Source organism: Gymnodraco acuticeps, unplaced genomic scaffold (assembly GCF_902827175.1).
Source record: "Gymnodraco acuticeps unplaced genomic scaffold, fGymAcu1.1, whole genome shotgun sequence".
Taxonomy (NCBI): Eukaryota; Metazoa; Chordata; class Actinopteri; order Perciformes; family Bathydraconidae; genus Gymnodraco; species Gymnodraco acuticeps.
The window spans coordinates 1,220,563-1,243,283 of record NW_022992085.1 but is presented as its reverse complement, the minus strand read 5'-3'; the positions used below and the strand labels follow the sequence as shown (position 1 = coordinate 1,243,283).

Sequence of the window (22,721 nt, the reverse complement as noted above, 5' to 3'; positions counted from 1 at the left end):
TGAAATACATGAAGTGTAGTAAAAAGTACAATATTTACCTCTGAAATGTAGTGGAGTAGAAATATAAAGTAGCATAAATGGACAAATAAAGCACCATAATGTCAAAAATAATACTAAAGTATGGGACTTGAGTAAATGTACTTGGTTACATTCCACCAATGCTCACAATGCATCAGGTTTAATCAGGTTTTAGAGGATAAGGAGGCGCTGCGTGCTGTAAATAAAAAAATATCCGGGGACCAACTGGTCGACCACATTGCCAAACACGATGTCAAACCCACTTCCATTATTTGAACACGGTAAAACATGTGTTTTAAGTTTTCCCACCTTTCAGGAAATCACTTTACAAAAACAAAGTGAAAAGTGATTCCAGCTGATTACAACTTATTTTCATAAATAAACAGCAATAAATTATTCTTTTTTGTATTAACAACAGCGTTGTGTGAGACTTGTTTGTATTTTAACATGATGCAACTATTGTGTATTGTGTATGTTCCTTAAGTCTGTTGTTGCACATGAGAGTGATTGACACAACGCAGTGGATCCCAGAGAAAAACTCCTTCAGCAGTTTTCAGACAAACTATTTCATTTTTCTTTCTTTTTTCTAATACTTACAAATAAGCTCCTGCCTACTATCTAAAAATATTTGTCAGTGATCTTAATCAGGCAAAACTGTGCCAGTAAAAGGAAGTCAAATGAAAGAGAAAATGAAAGGAGTCTAGGTCAGTGGTTTCACTCTGCCCTCTGTTACCCCCACAGAGAGCCAGAGTTATGTACTGTAGTTCTGCATGGAGTTACAATAACCACCAACTCGACTCCTGAGGAGGAGATGCTTTTCACTGCATACCGAGGAGGTCTTTCCGATTAATCTAAACTGGAAACATCTGCTATAGGCTGTTGCATGCATCAAGTTATTTATTCACAACAGAAGCAAGCTCCCCGAACAATGCTAATTAAATATCTATGAAAAAGAAGATCACGTAAGTACTAAATCCTGCCATGGTACATATTGTACGTTTAGTGTTTTTGACTGAATATAGACTTTTCATTTAATAAGCCTGTTTATCAATAAGCCTGAACCCTGTTTTTGGCTGCCATCCTAACCAGATGTTGTGATTTTTTTTTAATGCAACCCTACTGTAGTGCTAAACCATAATTAGCCACTTCTGGACAATAACTAAAGCATTAAACATAACAGGTAAATATGATGCATTTTTTTGGGAGATAATTGCATTTTTTCTGTTTTATAAATGATGTTATCTCCAACTCCTGGAGGAACAAATGCATACTACAAACAACAATTTAATATATTTGTAGAAAAGGAAATGCTAAAAAATAACGAAAACTAAACTTTTTTAAATGATAATAATTGGGGACAAAAATGGAATATGGTAACATATAAGTAGTATATATATCATATTGAAAGTTTAATAATTAAAATAATTACTTTTTGTTTATAGGCCTAAACGTTTTTTTAAATGCTATGTTTAAATATGCAAATGAGGCATAACCTAATAATAACTTTAGGCGACTTCAGGAGAAATATTCGAGAGCAAATAGACAAAGTGAGAAAAATAAACACCTACATCTGTTTGCCGGACGTTTTCCTGTCACTACTCTTAGTAAGAATATGTTATGGAAGCAACATTAGCCCAACAATCAAAAAATTAAACAATGCAAAATAAGACAATGTTTTTTCATGTAGTGTCTCACCTTAGGAGAAGGAACTGTCTTCTTTTATGTGTAAATAAGTATTTGCAAAAATTACTATTATTTTTTAAATAACTTACAAACAATGATCTCGAGCAGCGCTGGAATGTGTTTGGTGCGGCGCGTGCAGGACAGGGAGGAATGCATTAGCCACGCCCCTCTTCGCCAGGGCGTCCAATCAGAGAGCGGAGACGGTTTCAAGGCGCCCTCAGAGTCCCAACCGTAGAAAAACAAAGCCCCGGATAACAACAAAACTCATATTTTACATCTAACTGCCCACTGAAATCCTTTTAAATGCTTCGAAATCGACCGTAGAGATCGATTATCGGTGTTTTTCGTCGCTCTTTAAGGCCTTTCGGGCGATGTTGTTTATCTGTAGTAAAGGGTGGCTTGAAACCGCCCCACCTTGCCCCATTTCCTCGGTTGTTTTCCTCCTCTCGCCTGGATTCTCCATGTTGTTGCTGCAAGAGTACGGACATCGCAGCGTCGCGCTAGAGTGAGCTGCTCGGCAATTTTTACCCGGAATGGTAAACCCGAGACGACGGAGCTGACAGAGTCTCAAATAGTCTCCCCTAAAAAAAACATCCAAGTGCCTTTGCCCCCCTTTTCCCCGGGCGGCGGACCTCCGAGAGACGAAGAAGGAGAAGAAGCGGTGGCGTTGGGAATAAAGAAACCCACGAACAAGACAAATCCTGAGGCGGAGGACACGTTACCTCGGTGAATACTTGAGTTTACTTGTCAATAAAACCCAATGAGGGATGCCCATCAGTGCTCGGGGACAGGATTTGAGGATTTTGAGGGCTCCGTGATTGTCAGATGGAAAGTTCTGTTATCACCCAAGTGCAGAAAGAAGACGTGCAAGTGTCACCGAAAACAGGTGAGATGGGCCTGTGCTTTTGAAGTGTTATTATATCTGCTTGATTTGGTGCTGTATTGAATGTTAATCGGTGTGTATGTAGTGCGCCCATTTGACAGTTGAGATCTGCGGAGCGCGGTCAAAGAGGCGCATTGCCCCCCTTTTTTTCCTTTTTTTTTTTTTACATTTGCCAAACACATCTGTCATATTTAAATCTAATCACTATAAAACCCACATTCACTGAATCTTAAATAATCCAAATGTGTTTTGTTACTAATACTATTGTGCCTATAAGCTGTTTTTCTTCACCTGCACGTAAACAAGTGGTGTTTGAATACAAATGACATCCTTTCTTTTACATTTGTCAAACACATCTGTCATATTTCAATTTAATCCATATAAAACCCCGCATCCACTGAATTCGAAATAATCCTACATTGTTAATTACTAATGTGTTTTACCCAGTAGCTGTTTTTCTTCACTTGCACATCATAAAGTGGTGTTAGAATACAAAAACGTGGGATTATTGTGTAGCTTTACCACAGTTTAGTTCTCCTTTCCTATTGAGTATAGGTTCACAGTCTCCATTTCGCACTGGGTTTGCCATTCAGATCTTAGCAATTCTGGTTGTATCTATTGTTATGTGTAAATCTTCTTAACATGTGGTGTTGTGATCATGGCTGAATTCGTCTTGGTGTTTTTGCTGCTTGTGATCATGGCCAGCTCTCCAAAGCTGCCGTGTATTTATGTCGATCAGGTTCCAGCTTGTTTGGCACCATCCCACATCCTACTACTATACCAGGTACACAGCGTGAAGGAGCTCGTCTGTCACCACAGGCAGCACTAGTACAGTAAAACAAGGCAGTTGGGTTAATTTCTGCTGTTTTTCTTCATATTTTATAGGGGGCAGGGGTCACAGATGAGTGCACGTAAAGACTGCTGCACTGATCCCACGTTTGCCTGTATTTGACTAGTCAAGCTTCTGTATAAAAAGATTAAGCATTTAAAAGGTTGAATCTAGCTGTTGATTATTAACAGAGTATAGAAATACCAGGTGCCGCGGTGTTGACAGCGGAATGCACAAACACACCCCTCTGCACACGCCCATTGTAGCACCGTTTCACAGATTTCCTCAGGCTTGAAAACAGGCTTTACTTGGTTCTTGTGCATAATGCATTATTGCAGACAGAGAAAATGATTCGCAGTGCCCTTTTTTGCATTGCTTGGCATGTTTCGTTATATCACAGACATGTCTGTAGGACTAATCTGCTGTTATGTGTCCTCTCACATGCAGGGGAGATATAATGCATGTGTTATGTCATACATGGCAAATGCTGCCCTTCCTGTGGGAAATCAATATGCTGGTTTACACTGATTGGCTGTCAGGATTTATATTAATCATGTGGATTACATTGGTTAAGTTTGGTTGGTCATTGATTATAAGGGATATATTGTTATTGACTAAAAGTGTGCAGGACTAATGAAGGACATCTGAGGAATGACCAAATCTGGCTCCTTTGTCTCTTAAACATGGTGTTGTGTAACATGGCCCTTGGTGTGTGTCTGCATTATGTCTTCACGGCCTGGAATCTGTAGATTATTAGAAACAAATCTTTCTGATTTGACTTTTCACTGTTTCTCAGCAGTTCCTTTTCCTAGTAAAGTGCGAGTGTGTTTACGATGAGTCTGTTTTAATGGGTATATCAATTATGTTTGCATGTCCTCACATGAAACACACTAGAGGAGGACTGGGAAGAATGTTTTTCTCCCTTTCTTTCACTACAAGTCTTGTGTTGGCCTGGGACTCTTGTTTAGGGTGACTGATCAAAGAATTGCACAGAGCGCTGAGGTGTGACTGCTTGTCCGGATCACTGGCTGTCTGTCTGTTCTGGATAGCTTCAGGTCGCCCCGTAAGGTCTTGGAGTTTAAAATGGTCGGAATGTGTTCTGTCTGTGTTTTCTGTTGAAGGTAGTGCTGAAAAGTGTGGCTTTTCCCGCCCTCTGTGATTATGTAACATGTACCAGCCATTTGCAGCAGCAGAGGCAGGCGCATTAAAAACAGATTTCATGTGCGGGCTGTACCATCCCCATAGACAGATGGACGGTGCCTTTAGGAAAAGAGGAAGCTCATCATTCTACAAGCTACAAATACCTCACAACTGAATTCAAGTGGTTGATTTGAGTGTTTTTCATCTGTTTCCATGTGTTTGGAAGAGATGAGGTATATCTGACGTATAATTCAAGCTCCTACTTAACATTTCAGCGTTGTTCCATCATGCAGCTTCCTCATGAATGTCCCTTTTTTTTTCTTTTTGCATAGCAGGCCAGGTGAGCCGGTCTGCCTTGAAACAGCCTCGAAGTTGTAACATCTTCAAGGCGCTCTTCTGCTGCCTTAAAGCTCAGGATGACCCCAAACCACCACCAACACCACCGCCTTCCCATCAGGCCCTGCTGGAGGCGCAGGAAAATGGGATGGTTGTCAAGGTAACACTATTCTTATTCCAGCAATGTTTCACACCAGCTGAAAACAATGTGAGGAGTTCAGGCCCGGATTTATTTGTGTTTATTTAAAATGTCACTTCCTTGTCACACACACACACACACACACACACACACACACACACACACACACACACACAAAGCTTGAAAAGGAGTTGTTTGAATAGTTTTGCCATCTGTGGGAATAAACATGCTGTAAAAATGTTGTCGTCAAGCAACATTATTTTTTACAACTGCACACTACTGCACCTGCTCCAAACATCTTAAAAGCTAACCGCAACTGTCTGCGGATATGGAATCACTTTGATGTTCACACTTGATCCCCCCCCCCCCCCCCAAGGATGATCAGAGTGACTATCAATCCTTTAGCCTGACGGTGAGCAGAGAATGGTGTATTGTGTGCCTCGTAATTGCTGAGGTGGAGAAAAAAGAAAGCCTTGAGCGCCTGCTGCACACGGCTGGTGAACGCTGTCAGCCTGATTAGAGCTTCAGTCGCATGTAAGAGCCATTTTAATGAGATGCCATGTTTGCTCACATTGAGGATCGTCCTCCAGCATCAGGAGCGAGCAGGATCGGTAGCGCTGGGTTATTGTGGAATGAAACCAAATTAAAAGACTAAGGGCCAATGGGGTTAAGATACATTGCATTTGTTTATCCTGTGAAATAAGATTGTTGTTGTTCGTGTAGGATTTGTTCTCAATCTAAATGTGCCTCCCTTAAAGGTATGTCATATTTAAATAATTAATTTCACATTGACTCTGCTCATAAAGATGACATGAATATCAAGAGGACACTAGATATCTAAAAAAGGGAGATTATATCAAGCTAATGTGTGAATGCCAGGTGTAGAGAGGCTTTTGGGAAGTATAAAAAACACATTAATATGCTTATCCTAAACATGTGCAACATAAAAAGTGCCTACAGTAAATAATAATGCTTCTCCCACACATTCATGCATCTCTAAAACTGAATCGTATCTAATTTCCCAGAGGTAAAATGTATCAACCAAGGTCTGATTTTCATATGAATCACTGCCCTATTAGGACTAAGCATGCTTATTCTGTATAAACATAGCACAAGATATATTACATATATGTGTGTGATGGACAGTAACATTAAAAAAGCTTGTTTTCTGTCTTCTTAGCAATCTGAATATAGCCTCCTGCCTGAGATAGAGGCCCAGGACCAAGGGAAGTTATGTGTGGTCATAGATCTGGATGAGACCCTGGTGCACAGCTCATTCAAGGTATTCAAGCAAAACACGAGTTCATTTTCTTATTCTGATTTACCGATAATAAAGCATCAAGTAATTGTTTGTTCATGTTTTTAATCCACTTAATAGTATGTGGTAGCAACCGTGCTAGTTCTCCTTTTGATATGTCTTCTATTAAACATCACATGTGCCCGTGGAACAGCAAGTCAATTATATTCTGTTTGTGTAGGCTCTTGCTGTGATTTGTAGTAGCAGTGCGTAGTCTGCTTCTGAGTGTTCAGGTGTTATGTAATGCCATGTGAATGTACACAGCGCTGAGCAGGCCAACCATCTCCCTCTGTGTCTTCCCCCTTCTAGCCTATTAGTAATGCAGACTTCATCGTTCCTGTGGAGATAGAGGGGACCACACACCAGGTAAACTTGTGTGTGTGTGACGCGTGTGTGTGTGGCGCTGTTGCTGAGCTGAAAAGGGATGGGTCTTGTAACTGATCAGCCAGGTTTCAGTCCGACAGCCCCACGGAGCCCTCTACTGGCCAGATGTTGAAAAACGGAAATCACAGGAGAAGTGGATGCATCAGCAGGAAAAAATAGTCATTACAGCAGAGCTCATCTAAAATATCATTAATAAGTGATGTATGGAGAAGAAATGCTCAACTAGCACTCTGTGTCTGACCGTTTTGTTCCCCTTGGACTGAGAGCTTCCCACTTTTGGACATATGGAAATGTTATTCACTCAGAAACGTGATTCTTGGGACCCCGGGTGCTGGTGCGCGATCCTCTGTGGGCCTCTGCCTGGTTCAAGTAATCCAGGATAGGCTGGTTAACTCTGGCACGGCCTATTCTTGATTACTTGTTTCAGGAACTGGCCGTTAGCAGCCGACCGACGGGAACTCTCATCAACCTTTATTTTTAAATCTTGAGGAAACACTGCCCTTGTTTTTGGACTGATGTCAACGAGAAACATTGTTTTAAAGAAATCCACCAGACAACAGTTAAAACAGTTACATTAAAGAGTTGTGTAGTGCCACGTTTTTTAAATTGACCTATAGTTTTGTTGTTAAATGTGTGTGCAGCAAAAAAAGATATGCCGTTTCCACAGATGTAGTGCTTCAACATGAGACTCAAAGGATTAAATTATCACTTGAACAAGTCTATTAATGGATAAAGGACCATTTTAATCAAATAAAATGTAGTATATGATCTACTGTATTGAGGGCTTTATAAATATATGTTATCAATGCCTGTTATGTTTTGTTTTTAAAAATATCTAACCAACATTTGTATATATATGCAATTATAAGTAGGCATATGTGTCAGCGGTAGAAAATCCAATTGACAAAAAAACAACAAGTTGATGGTACAAATGTGACAAAAGATTTAAATGACATTAAAATAGTCCTGTTTGCTGATGGTGTGTTTGTCTTGCAGGTGTATGTGATGAAGAGGCCGTACGTGGACGAGTTCCTGCAGAGGATGGGAGAGCTGTTTGAATGTGTGCTGTTTACAGCCAGTCTCGCAAAGGTACTTTACAGCAGATACTTAAAATAGATATTTTCTCCAGCTCTCAGTATCTGATGTCTGATCTGTCGGAGCTTGTTCTGTTTTTTCTAGTTCTCCTTTCACTGTGATCGCAGCTCCTTAACATGCTGTTAGACACCTCAGTGTTTACCTCAGTGTTCACATTCAAAGCTATAGTTTGTTTCTGTGCTCATGTTGTAATTCTAACTAAGCCTAGTTATAGGGTAGATGGAGATATATGCATACATACATTAAAATGGGTTGCACAACTCAGCGGAGAGTTGTAAATACTTACACAGCCAAAGTGCAAGGTCAAGATGCTACATGGCTAACTGAACCAGCTGCCAAAACTAATGTTAGCTTGCAAACATATGACCCGTTATGATTAAAGATGAAGAGGAAATATCACATGGCCCACATATCTGAAGTTTTTAATCATAACGTAAACTGGTGCCATTTTAAATGACTTGCACATTTAGTAACAATAGTGCAATTCATTTCCGATAACCAAACTTTATCCAAAAATGCGAAATACCTCTCCTGAAGTTAGCATAATCATGTATTTACCCCTCCTTCTAAAATGTAAAAGTACTACTAACTGAAAGACATGCATGTATTTATCCTGCAAATTAAACAAAAATAAAGCCTAAAGCAAATTTGACAGCTATTTTAAAGCTTGTGATATTACTTAAGTTTTATTGGTGTTAAGTCAACCTAAATTAAAATAGTTCACAGTTACTAAGAACTTAAAGATGACTAAACAACACAAACATATCTGTTGTTGCAACCTAATCCACATGATTACAGTTTGTATGTGTGATGCTATTTCTTAGCTGATTGCTCTCTGATAGCTATTACCAACCATCAGTAGAACGTGCTTCATTAGTCCAACCTGCCTCCCCCCCCCCCTCCTCTCCCCTTCATCAGTATGCGGATCCAGTGACGGACCTGCTGGATCATTGTGGTGTGTTCAGGACCCGGTTATTCCGGGAATCTTGTGTATTCCACCAAGGCTGCTATGTCAAAGATTTGAGCCGCCTGGGCAGAGATCTCAACAAAACCCTCATCCTGGATAACTCCCCCGCCTCCTACATCTTCCACCCTAATAATGCTGTGAGTTTCCATTCCGTCAGTAATCATATCTCTTTGTGTTCAAAATAGCTTTTACAAATGTGATGAATATTATAATTTTTCCGTCAATCAAAGGATGTGACACCTGATCTAAGATCTGTTTCATCCTGCTCACAGAGGCTTTCAGGCTCAAGTTGTTTGTGCTAAAGCATAGATCTTATGTTCCCAATTGATTTGAAAGATTTATAATCGACCTCAAGCTCGATGAGAGGAGGTTTGGTAATGTGAGATTAGCTTCTTTCTTCAATGTTTAAGAAAAATAGCCATGGTCAAGTGTATTATCAATGACGTCCCGATAACGGCTGCAACAAATCATTGGTAATAATCATTAAATCGGCAGATTACTTAATAATAAAAGTTGTATTTTATTGCTTGTAATATGGTGCAACATTGTGAAAAATACCCATTATGACGCAAACGTCTTTTATTTGTCTTACTCACTCCCAACAACAAAGACTGACTTGATTTTATGGCTTGAAAAATTAATTATAAAGTTAATCGTTTACCAATAAGGTCTCTTATTGTGTCAGTTCTAATCCTAAATGTAGAGGAATGTACATTCCAGATCCACTATACATTAAAGATTGATTAAAATAGGTTAAATGTATATTCATTTGTATCAGAACTGTACTGACAACACTCTCAGGGGATGTTTTGATGTGATTATTCTGTTTGTGAACAGTTTGTGAGTGACTCTTTGTCTTGGTCAGGTTCCTGTGGTGTCATGGTTTGATGACATGGACGACGCTGAGCTGCTAAACCTTCTGCCTGTGTTTGAGGAACTCAGTCAGGCTGAGGATGTTTACACGCAGCTGGACCTGCTCCGTGGACATTAAGCTCTCCGAGGACCTCTCCTGCTAAGACCTCCAGCCTGAAGCTTCTTCAACTACAATAAAACCGTATTTTGACAATAGATAACAGTTTTCAGACGTTGTTCTCCTTGCCTCTGCACGAAATCTTCTGTTTAGAACATTTGTATTAGCCGTGGGGTTAAGGAAATACCAAGCTTGTAAAACACAATGTGTTTGGCTCAGCTGAAACTAAAGATAGCAATCTGAGGCCTTTCCTCTGAACCTCAGTGCTGACATTATTGACAACCACTATTTGAAAGAGCGGGAAACAACAACCAAAGCAATCCCATCACAATCTCTCCAGTTAGAATATTAAAGTGGTTATTTTGCCAAAGCAGAAGCCTGCCTGCTCTGACTTGACTTTTGGACATTGTTTTATTTTTATTGTTTTAATTCTTGTGCCTTTTTTAAGGAACAAAAAAAAACATCAGCTCTTTTTTGCAATTTCCACCAGATTTTATACATTTATGGATTTCTTTTAAATCTTTTAAAAGGAAATCTATTTTTAAACACGGTTCCTCTATGCAACCCACTTCTGTGATTACATGGACAGTACCTCGTAAGTAGCCAGTCAATAATTGCATTCAGCAGATGTAAACATTACTGTAGCCTTATTTACCTGTAAATGAGCAGAGAAACAAAAGTGTATTTTACCTATTTGTACTATAAAAACCATGCAAATATACATCATGAGTGATTTATATCTGACATAAGTTAAGTTAACAGGGTGAAATCTTGTCTTTAATGGCAGACACACTGGAATATGTTGGCACATAGGACGACAACAAATGCCATGGTTTTCAGTCGAGGTTTAATTATGATTCATTTGTTACTATGTTTTTCATTTATTACTATATGACAAACAACTTGCACTTGTTTATATTGACAGTGCTGAAAGTAAAAACTGTGCCTTTTTAAAAATACAATCGGACAGAGAATTGTGTTCTGCCTGAAAAGAGATTTGTGGGCCAACACACTCTGATGTGTCATGCTGAGCGTGAGAAAACACTGTCGAGAGCAAGTGTAATGCCATTGGGCTGTGGTACTTGCAGTGCAACACTTGAAAATATCAAATTTGTGTGAGTGTTTTTTCTATATTTATTGGCCAAAAATCTGTATTGTCCAGTACTTCTTAATGCTTAACATTTTATATTGTAATCCGTTTGCCTACTTTGAGGCTGGCCTTGTGTTTTTATCTGTGCCTAAATGACACAAATGTCCCTGTCAAAATTCATAGATAATTCAAATACTCAAACAGTTAATCAAACAAACCAATACATGTAGATGCAAGATTCAATCAGCAAGAAAATGTTTTTTTTTTCGTTTTTAGTTCAGTACAACATATTTTGTGGGGTTATGTTTCCTGGGTAATGTGGTTTTTCTATGATGTTTAATGTCTGATGCAATTATTGCCTGCATGTTAGAAACTAAAAGATGACAATGAATTTGTACCAGTTGTGATGACCAAAAGTATTTGTTTAGAAAGTCACAATTTGTCTTTGTGTTTCAGAAAAAATCCAACTCTAATTTTGTCTACCTGATCTGACCAAAACTCTAACGGATAAGGTGCTACCAGTTTTTATATTTAAATAAAAATTGGTTATATTATTCTGTCTGTGTGTATGTTTTCTTCCCTCTGACACTAAAGGACGCATCTCTTTGTTAATTATCCTTTTAAATCACTTAATATTCAATTACTTCAAATAAATGCTGTTCTCAGTAGCCTACTACTTGCAGACGTAAAGAAATTGGTTTTCAACACATACAGTGGTGGTATTAAACTATGTACATTTACTTAAGTAGGCCTACTTTATAAAACAATTGTACGTCTTTATTTGAACATGTATACTTAAGAACTACATACCTTTTCAGAAAAAAACTATTGTCCTTTTTATACTACATGTATGACAGCTATCGATTTATGATTTTATTTATAATTTCGATTTGCCATAATAACTTTTTCAGGCCATTGAAACTCTGAACCCTTGAGCTCAGTAGGCTACTATTTTCTCTTTACTTTTAAACCATCCCTTTACCCATAGCTATGTATTTATATTTTTGAAACTAGTTCAACATTTGTTTCTTCTGTCTTGGTTCCAGATTGTGCTTTAATTGGCGTAATATTTTTAAATTATAGATGATAATTTTCTGAGCATTTCTGGAGGGTGCCTGAGGCATTTTCTTTGTATTGACAACGACCCCTCTGCTGCGCACATGATAAGAATAAAGACAGTGATTAAATTAACTGATAGCCCACTCACTTAAAATACATGTGTGTTTCACTAAAAGCATTATAAATCCAAACACTGATTAATTTACTTTCAATGGGAAATATTCAACACGTTGCACGCAGTTGCACCTAATGATGGATATCTTCAAACTCAATTACACTCTTGTGTTTTAGGTTGCATCAGCCTTCCTTTTATTTAGTACTTCATAGTTAAGGAAGCTCCTTCTTTCAAAAACAATTAATACATATTATGGTGGAGCCAAACTACGTACGTTAACGATATAAAATACATAACAATCCTTGTTTTTCTCCAGTTTGGGATGGTGCGGTTGAATTTACGAGTCGGCCATTTTAGGTGTACCGGGGACTTTTCTCAGTGACACACCAGGAAGTACTCTTTAATATACATGTTTTTTCTCTCTGTAACGAGTAACAACCATAGGTAACAACACATGTGTTTAAACGATCAGTAAATATAAAAATAGACTTCTTAATTAGTACGTCCAGTAGCTACGTGGTGACATTTGTACATAAAAGGACTACAGATTTCGGGGCGTTTCCATAGTGACATCACGCAGGCAACTGACACGTAACGGCTAATGTTTTGTTGGGGTAAAAAAATAAAAGTGAACAGGAAGAAGAAAGGCTGCCAAACAGTTGTTATCTTGTAGCAGAGCAAAGGTAAGCGCTATCTTTTTGGTAGCTTTCTGGGTTTGTTTTATCGGTGTATCGTATTAATGTCAGCTGTAACATTAACATCGTTATGTGCTGAAGAATGAACGACACGTCGAGTTATGTTAGCCACTTAAGCTAGCTTGGTATTTAACTGAACGCTTAGCTCGCCAGAAACGCTAGCCGTTAATATGATAGTCTCCTGCGTCAAACACATAGTTCAGCTGTTGTTGGATAACTAATCCCTGCTCACAACAACACATTTATTTATTGACAACACGATGGCTTTTGATTGTGTTGCCAGCTAACGTCTGAATTGTTCAACATGAATTGATAGCATTAAAAGCTACTTAGCATGATAAGCACTCAGCGCTAGCATTTTAACCTGTTGTGCAATTTAATGGTGCAATCCGTCATCTAACTTTAACTATCGCACATTGATCTGCGACATGCGTGTGTATCATATCGTGTGGAAGCAGTATTTAGACTAACATTTGGTGTAAAGTAACTAAGTAGATTTACTCAAGTAATGTACTTCAGTACAATGTTGAGGGACTTGTACTTCACTTGAGTATTTCAATGTTTTGCTACGTTGTACTTCTACCCCTAGAATTCAGAGGTAAATAGTGTACTTTTACTCCACTACATTTAGTCAACACATTTACCAGCTTTGATAAACACTTTATTGCATCGTTAACTATATTTTATATATATATTATTCTGAAATTGGCTAATTTGTACTTTTATTTTTGGTACTTTAAGTATATTTTGATGCTAATTTTTTAGGTGTGTAACATTTTGAATGCAGGACTTTTACTTGTAACAGAGTATTTCTACACTGGTATTTCTACTTTCACTTAAGTACACGATCTGAGTACTTCTTCCACCTCTGCTAATGTTACTTAGTTTAACACATCTGTAACCTAATACTATATGAAGTATGATGAGAAAATATGCCACAACAATGGTTAAGATTGAACCAAAATGTCTTCAAAGTGGACATTCTTTGGTCAAGTTATTACCAATACAACTTTGACATTTAGATAACATGAAAACACACTTTAGTAGTCAGATTTTTTATTTATTTAAAGTGAAACGCGTAAACATTGGGTTTATTAATTCAAAACAATTGACATTCAATTCAAATAGCTTTATTGGCATGACCATAATGACATACAGTATTGCCAACGTTTTGTACAATTACAACGTCTATTTATAAATATACATTTGGGATGTACTGTTATGTCCAATCGTTGCTATGAGTTCATACGTGCACATGCACTCATTTGATAGTTACTGATATTAGTGCTGGGGGGAAACGATTATTTTGAAAACGATTAATCGGGCGATTATTTGATCGATTAGTCGACTAATCTAACGATTATTTTTCTGTTGTTCAATTCATAAAAAACGTAATGTAAAAAAAACGTAATGTAAAGAAATTTTTTTTCACGATACTGTGTCTCAGGGGATCTTAATATTTAAGAACCTATTAATGTGTTATACCAGATTAACGGAAATAATCTCAGCTAACTGACGATACAAACCATGTTTACCAAAACAAAACAAGTCTCATAAGAAGCATCTAAATGACCCCTGAGCGAAAAATGCTAACGGACATTGGCACAGAACTCAAGATAAAAGTACCCTTATTACTTATCGTAGCTGCACATACAATATATCCGATTAAAGCTGAGACTCCACAGATTATGTAGGTATATAGTATCATCACTGAGTGATCCGGACTCGCGACAGGGGAAGCAAATACAGTCATCACAACACGTACCTTCACAGAGCTTCTAGGGAGATCGTTTCACCACCGTAATCTGATCAAAAGACGTGTTCAATGGCATTAAAATGAGAAAAAACGCGGCTGAATCGGTTAATCCATAGGTTTTTAACGTATATGTATACAAAAATGATTGAATTTATAATCCATAATTCCATTTTATGTAAAAATCGGAGAGCAAATGCTAGCTGCTAATGGTAGCCACCACAGCTAGCTGCTGCTTCTGCTAGGCTATGCAGCAGTCTCAGTGAGATATAAATATATAAATATCTTTGCGTTTTGGACTAACTTTAAAATATTCCCATGCTTTTGAAGACCTAGGGCGAGATGTTTTCGTTTGGGGGCTTCGTGCGCAATCCTGTGAGGAGGAGGTGGTAGCCGTTTCAGTCTCCATTGTGTTTGAAGTGCGATTGCGAACTGCTTGTTGCTTTGGGTGACCCACGTGTGTGTAGCGACGCGTCGACGCGGAAATATGTCGTACTAACTGATATACAGCCATGTACACACATTAATAAATGCCTGTCGGTTTGCTTTATTTGAGTGCTTCAGTAGTTGTAAAATACTTTTGATTCTGACCGTGAAAGTGGAGAGAAAGACTAATCATTACCATTTCTTTTCATAGGAGACTTTGTCCATTCAAGAATCACTTCAGATCTCGATCACTGGCGCCATCATGAACGTGTTCGACCGCAATATCAACTTTGACTCCCTCTTCAAGTTCTCCCAAATGTGCGTAAATATGCCGTAGATCGCTATCTCAGTCTTGTTTTTATTTCAACTATAACTCAATAGTCTGCCGCCCATCATTGTTGACCGTTATCTTTTTCTCTCCATTGCAGATCTCACTCCACCCAGGTGCACTTGAAGAATGTGTACTCCAGCCTGGCATTGTGTATGTTTGTGGCTGCGGCTGGCTCCTACGTCCATGTCGTCACACGCCTCTTTCAGGTGATTCTCACAAGATGCAACAGAGTCGACATTGTGCAGGTCCTTCCTGTATATCACTGCAAATAGAGCTCTTAAGCAAAACACAGATAATGATTCTTTATCCTACCTCATCGAACCCTATCTGTGCAAATGTTTAGTTACCCATGGGGTTGAAACAGTCCGTTTTCTCATTAGCAAATTATAGGAACTTGGTAAATGTTTAATTTGAGTCCAGCCTAATCCAGTTTTGGTTTAATGAAGGTGACCCAGTTACTCTTTCCATGTTTATTTAACTTGTTAGAGGTTTTAAACAATAGCTGCACACATTGACTCGAGGCATTTGCTGTGAAATATAGCAGCTCTTCTTACCTGAAGGGTACATGTTTTATCTTAGTAAAGGAAGTGTAATATTTTTAGTGTAAGGTTTTTAACACTTGGAATGATTCTTAAATCAATGTCTTTTGTGAAGTTCTCAGTGAGCATTGGAAACACTACTCTCGCCTCTATCCATGTTTCATGCAACAACAATCATGTTCCTGCAGACGAAATAGAAACTAAACTGAACAGACTGCATTTGTTTTTGCTAACCGCATTTCCCCGTTGTTACACGGTGTCCGCGGGGTCTTACAAAGTATTACAAGTTGATAAATCAATTTAGCGAAAGTTAAGGCTATTAAAAGTATTAAACGGCATTTTCCAAGGTATTACATTTTGTAGCTTGTTTTCAATAAGTATATAAATCTTAAAATGTGTGGAAAGGGTCTTAAAAAAGGTCTTAAAAGGTTTTACATCTGACTTCAGGATCCCTGCATATACTCCGTTGTTATTTTGGGAGTAAAGGTTTTTAATAATGGATAAATTATCTCATGGCCTCAACGTGAAAGCATATAGCAAAAAGGATCATCGTTTTTGGAAAATATAATGGCTGCTCTAATTTGTGTCCGACATTTCTAGAGCTTTTTCTCCCGTGCGTCTTAACATGTTATGGTGAAGGAACAGAACAGTTAAAGTGTTTAGTGCTTGAGAAAACAAGGTCACACCACCAATTGTATCAAGATAAGTTTCCCATTTAAAAACAACTATTTAACCATTTTAAACATGTGTTAAGTGTATAACATCGGACGCTATTAGATGTCGAAAAAGACAGAACTTTATTCGTTTGAAAGTCCTTTTTCTATAATATTTGCAACTAATGGTTATTCTGTTGCTTCAGTCATAATGAATTTGACTTCAGAGAAGAAGCCTTGAGTGTTAATGTGTAGCTTATCTCACCACCTCGCCCTTGTCCTCAGGGAGGTCTGCTGTCCGTGCTCGGCTCCCTGGGCATGATGTTCTGGCTCGCCATGACGCCTCACAACTCTGAGACGGAGAAGAAGAGACTGGCCATCCTCGCTGGATTTGCCTTCCTCACAGGTAAAGTACTGATTTTAGGTGAAATGGTCTCACAGCTGAATTTACTGTCCGGTAAGAGTCTAAAAGCAGTGTTTGTCTTCCTCTCCCTCTGCAGGTGTTGGCCTTGGTCCCACTCTGGACTTTGTCATCGCTGTCAATCCAAGGTTTGTGAGAAGTTGCTCAATGTTTAATACCTGCAGCCCACAGCTGGCTGAGTAACAGTTTAACATTATACAAACTAAACACCACTAAGTCTAGTATTGTGTGACGATTGATAGCCATCTTTTCTGTGACTCCCCCCCGCGGTCTCACGGAGAGATACCGCAGGTCTTTCCTTCCTGCAGCGGTCATACTATACAACCAGCACAGCCCCTAGTAGACCCCCCCACACACACACACACACACACACACACCCACCCACACACACACACACACACACACACACACACACACACACACACACACACACCACAACACAGACTATATCACCCCTTGCTGTTAAATACCAACCACCTATGTGCTAGATGTGCAATATATAGATGCCGTTAATAACTGTAATATATATACCTGCTAAATCCGTAGAACTGTTACAGGATGTGTGTTTTTTGTAAATTATGTAACTTTTTATTTTGTATTATATTTTGTATTATATCATAACTTAGTACTTTTTAACATATGTAACATTAAGCTGTCTGTGGCTCTTTGTCCTGCTGTAACTACGCACATTTCCCCTCTGTGGGATAGGGCTGTGCAATGAATCGTATTAGAATCTCGATTTTGGCTTGCAACGATTACGAAAACAACGTAATCGATATAAAACGAGTATTCTTTTATTTAAAAAAATGTAATAATTTTTTTTAAATAATCTTTTGTTTTTGTTTTTCAGTTGAATGATTCTTAAAGTTCAGGGTAATCAACTGTTAAAAAGATTTTGTTCACATTTTTTCCCCCAATACAGTTATGTTTTCAAAGTAAATCGATAATCGTTTTTAATAATCATGATATCAATTATTGACCAAAATAATCGTGATTATGATTTTTGCCATAATCGCCCTACTGTGGGACTAATAGAGAGATTCTGATTCTGACTCCGTTCAAATCCGATGAAACGTTTTTTTAAAGTTTTCGTTGTGGTTTCTTTCTCCTCAGCATCATCATGACGGCTTTCATGGGAACCTCCATTATTTTCGTTTGCTTCACTCTGAGCGCTCTCTATGCCAAACGCAGGACCTACCTGTTCCTGGGAGGTAAATGCTTTCATTTACAACATGACTTTCAATGACCCCAGTTTTTTAGCCTATTAAACCCATTCTCCCTTATCTTATTCTCCTCCTAAGGCACTCTGATGTCTGGCCTCTCCCTGCTGTTCCTGATGTCTGTGATGAACCTGTTCTTTGGCTCTGTGATGCTCTTTAAGGTAGATAAACCAAGTCACACCATTCCTCAAGACGTGCTCATTCAGACGTGTTTCATGCTGTGTATGAATCACCATCTCACGTGTGTGTTGCGTTCTCTCCCCACAGGCTCACATGTACCTCGGGCTGCTCATCATGTGCGGCTTCGTCCTGTTCGACACTCAGCTCATCATCGAGAAAGCAGAGAACGGAGACAAGGACTACATCTGGTGAGGACTTGTCTGTGTGATAACCAAATACCATGCAAATACACCCTCCCACAGTGAGGCGTACAACTTTGCATCGGTGCTTTGAAAAGTCGTTCCTTTTCAGAGTTGCTGCGTAATGACTTTATTCATTGCTTTTGTTCAAAGATATAGAATGTTTGGTTGTTTCTTTCTGGTTATCCACATTAGCTTCTCTTGATTCTAAAACAAAGTGTATCTGCGTAGGCACTGTGTGGACTTGTTCCTGGACTTCATCACCATCTTCAGGAAACTGATGGTCATCCTCGCCATGAACGATAAGGTACCCAGTCTGCCTCCTCATTCTCTTTCTGTAAGGTCCTGGTCTGCTCATGTTCTGAGTGTCAACCAATCCAATGAAGAGACCCAAAGCTATAAGAGGCGCTTTCACACCGGAGTACTTTCCCCGTTTAGTTCCGATAGTTCCTGGTTGCGTTCACACCAAAAAGAGAACTTCGTTCAGAGAACTTTTCCTCCCTTTTTAGTGCCTGCTAGAGAGGTGGTACTATCCTGGGGAGAAAAGGTTCCAATTTCTGATTGGCTGGGCGGATTGCAATCCACGTCCGTAAAACTCTGAAAAGTTTTTTGAAGCCGCCATTGTATTTGCTGGCATTAGCATTATTAGCATTATTAGCACACCAACGCAGAGAGAATAACTTATGGCAACACAAAATAAAACATGGGAGCGGTGGAGATGAGGAGGTGTCGGCGTTCTGGCGATTTACTCGGAAGGCTTCAGTAGAAGCTGCTGGGACTCCCAGCAGCTTCTACTGAAGCCAGTCCCCAACTCCGGGGACTTCCGGCCGGGGACTTTGGGCGGCAGTATACGCCGTGAAGTGGTTTGCGGCCTGCCAGTAAACCCAAAGCAGAAGAAGAAGAAGTGACGTCAGCGGCTTCATTTGCCTAATCCTCCCCCAGGGAACTTATTCCAGTGTGAACGCGATCGGCTCTTAGTTCCATGGGAGAACTAAGTGCTGGGAACTAAGTGCAGCAAAGTACTGGGTGTGAAAGCGGCTAATGAAGTGATGGTACTTAAAACCATTATCTGTGTATTTAAACTCTGGTATTTCTTATTCCGTATAGCCATAGAGCTCTGCTGTTTGTTATTTATAATAAAGAACACATGACAACTCATCAACAAGCCGCAGTGAAGGGTGGTGACACAGTGTTAACGTGCATGGTAATAACTATTGCGTTACTATTTGAAATAAGACAATATTCAGATGTGATACAAGTCGTTTGAACGGCATATTCTGTTTGGATGTTCCCAATTAGGCCTTTTGGTCGTCTATTATATTCAGGTTTAAGGAGCATTCGTTGGCCATAAATACAGCGCATTTTACATATGCGTCTCAATTGGTATTCCCCCCAGTTTGTTGCACACACCCTCTCGCCTTTTGACGGTCCGCTCTGTTGTGGTATATCATAAAAAGTCAAAGTATGCAATGTAAAGTCACAGTAGAGGTATGTTATTAAAATGCCATGTGAACAGATTGCTAGTAATTCGACCTGCTGCTGGAGATTCTCATTATCACTCCAAATCCATGTCTGAGATTATGAACACTTTACTCCTTGACTATTGAGAGAAGGTCTACAATCTATTTGTATAGGATTTGTTAAAAATAACATTTCCAATCATGTTATTGAAAAACAATGATGTAGATTAACTATTTTGGAAAAGGTCGGCTCAACCAAATCACAAAACATCACATGTTACATTTAGTTCTGGTAGAAGGTCGTAGCAGATACTTTTTTGTTATTTTAGATATCTGGTCCAGTCAGCGCTGCAGCACAATGACCTGTTTGTTTTTATGACGAGGAAGTAAAACGCATCCAAATAAACGGCAACATCTTTTTCAGATATGCTTTTGAATCTCTGTCAACATTTCTATTGGAACTACTTGTTTTACGTTAAACATGCATCCTATTACAAACGGTTTAACCACATCTATCAGTATGGCTTCATACCTCTAGAGTGTTTTTGTTTTCATAACCTTTAATAACTCGGAGTGATGCGGGCAAGTCGTATAACTCTTGATTATTTGTCTCTTGCAGGAGAAGAAGAAGGAGAAGAAGTAAAGAACTCTTCGAACTGTCAAAAGGCACAATTTGCAGCGGTGCTTTTCACTCTCGGTCTTCATTTATTAAATTAACTCCTATGTGGTCTTATATTATTGAAATTTCTTTGATTTATCTTTCGAACTTACAACAAGGGTTGAATGTAAGTTAATGGTAAACTAACGCTAGTCCCCCACTATGGCTGTGAATGGAGAATTAGAGTAACGCTACAGTGACCCTGCTCGGCCTGTAGAGGGGAGTGTTGCCCTGCGAGGCTCCCATTGGCTGAGCAGCTTTTAATGAAGAAACGTATTTAGTGCCATACATTAAAGACTTGATAGGCTCCTTTGTAGTGGGTCATGTGAGCTTCTGAGGCTGATCGTTGTTTTATTTCAAGTTCTGTGATTTCCATCGTTGATTTGCTTATTTATAGTTTTCCTCTGTTCTCTTAGTGGAGTGTCACAACAAGATATGCTGTCCCATGATTTAGACAACAGATTCCCCCTTTGAGAAATTCTCCCTGTGATGGTTTTGTTTCCACACATTTTGTTTCTGACCACCATTGGAGTGGCGAAGCCCGGTAACACCGACACAAACCCTGAAAGCCTGTCGGAGTCTTAAAGAGCTGCAGCGGCTCATCAGACACACTTTTATGGATTCTGGATGTTGGCGGGCGGAAGAGGACGAGGAGGAAGACTTCGGAGCCATCTGTCCATATTTCCATCTTGGATAGGAGGATACGAGTTATTCAAAACCTCTCTGTAAATTCTCTAAATATCTGTTGTCTAGAAATTAGTTTGCCAAACGATGTGATGTTAACCTTAACGATTTTTTGAAAGTGTATACTGTGAAGAATTTATTTTATGGATGTAAAATTGAAACTAATAATTTGATACATTTGCTCAAATAAATGTGTTGAACGTTGAAACAAAGTGCCTGTTTTCACTCGGGGTTACTCCAATGATCTCTGCTTATATATTGCAGCCGTTCACAGCAGTGGAAGAAATATTCAGACACATTAGGTCTGTAGCAGACTCAGTTTGAACAAGAGCAATCTAAACAATCACTTGTGCAAACCATGTCATGCTCGGCCGTCAGGGAAGAGGCTAAAAGACGCTCCAAAATGTTGGCGAGGGAAAAGCTACAGATTTTTTTCTTCGCTTTTTGATATAAAACAACATACATTACAACACATTTATACTATGGTGTGTTGTCCAGATACTCTACTGTGATGTTTTTTATTATATTAGAGTTTTTTTTATTATAGTATATCGACATTTTCAGAAAAAGGTAATGGTAGGCTATGTTGAAAATATCAGAAAAATCATATATCGAAAATATCGTCAAATTTGACAGACCCTGTTTTAACTGCTATTACATTAACACAAAAAACACTCATCACCAAATTTCAGTTAACACCCTTTCAAACTGTACATATTGTATCAGACTACTGTATACATGAGAAACTACAGTAAATATACAAAGAATAGACACTGAACATGTATTGTGTGTGCCAGGTGTGATTCACATGGGGATTGGGCACATAAGGGGGGAAACACATCTAGAGTGTGTGTGTGTGTGTGTGTGTGTGTGTGTGTGTGTTTTATCTGATCCGGATGGTTACTAATTCCTTTTCTTTATGGCGGCCATTTTTGACCGGGAACACCATGGGTGTTACAAAGTTGAATAAATCATCCAGAATTCAATGAAAGTGGTGATCAGCAATTGTATGTTCAAATGTCTACTGTGAAGGATATCATGAAGCCTTAAAGCAATCGAATGTAAAACAAAAAAGTTATGATTGATGAAAGTAGTAAATCGGTCAGATTTGACCCGAAGACAACAGGAGGGTTCATTGTGTAATACAGGGCTATTGCGGCCCGAGAGCCAAATCCGGCCCCGGGGTGATATTTACTGGCCCTTTGAGTATAATGTTAAAAGTAATCTACTTTTTATTTGTTAAAGATTTTCTTTTGGGCCAGAGTGCCTTTATTCCAGAGAGGGTGTTACATTGAGAGATAGAGGGGAAGACATTGCCTGAAAACGTCGGCGGGCTCGGGTTTCGAACCCACCTACTAACTACTGTAGTGTATTGCATCTCTGCGTGAATGATTAGATCATTTCACCTAAATTAAATCAAATTAAATGATGTTGATGGTTAAATTAGCTTCACATGTAGGCCTACTGAGTTCTGAACTTGCCATTTAGATCTAGAAAGGCCTTGGGGCTATGTTGTT

At 38.9% G+C, this 22,721-nt stretch overlaps 2 protein-coding genes across 3 annotated transcripts; both read left to right on the top strand.

The window, feature by feature from the left end:
- The first annotated feature begins 1,914 nt into the window (after window positions 1–1,914).
- On the top strand, window positions 1,915–11,385 carry ctdsp2 (CTD (carboxy-terminal domain, RNA polymerase II, polypeptide A) small phosphatase 2). Of its 2 annotated transcripts, none has more exons than XM_034202542.1 (7): window positions 1,915–2,587; window positions 4,889–5,049; window positions 6,209–6,310; window positions 6,635–6,691; window positions 7,706–7,798; window positions 8,723–8,908; window positions 9,637–11,385. In XM_034202542.1, the coding sequence occupies exons 1-7, from the start codon at window positions 2,527–2,529 to the stop codon at window positions 9,760–9,762; spliced, it is 786 nt and encodes a 261-aa protein (XP_034058433.1). In that variant the 5' UTR covers window positions 1,915–2,526; the 3' UTR covers window positions 9,763–11,385. The 2 variants fall into 2 exon arrangements, with proteins under 2 accessions (XP_034058433.1, XP_034058432.1); XM_034202541.1 differs by having other exon boundaries at window positions 4,886–5,049.
- A 1,030-nt stretch (window positions 11,386–12,415) lies between these two features.
- Window positions 12,416–21,412, top strand: tegt (testis enhanced gene transcript (BAX inhibitor 1)). Its single transcript, XM_034202632.1, has 10 exons — window positions 12,416–12,688; window positions 15,091–15,197; window positions 15,308–15,416; window positions 16,688–16,808; window positions 16,903–16,951; window positions 17,937–18,034; window positions 18,125–18,204; window positions 18,311–18,411; window positions 18,634–18,709; window positions 20,482–21,412. The coding sequence occupies exons 2-10, from the start codon at window positions 15,142–15,144 to the stop codon at window positions 20,503–20,505; spliced, it is 714 nt and encodes a 237-aa protein (XP_034058523.1). The 5' UTR covers window positions 12,416–12,688; window positions 15,091–15,141; the 3' UTR covers window positions 20,506–21,412.
- The last annotated feature ends 1,309 nt before the right edge of the window (window positions 21,413–22,721 follow it).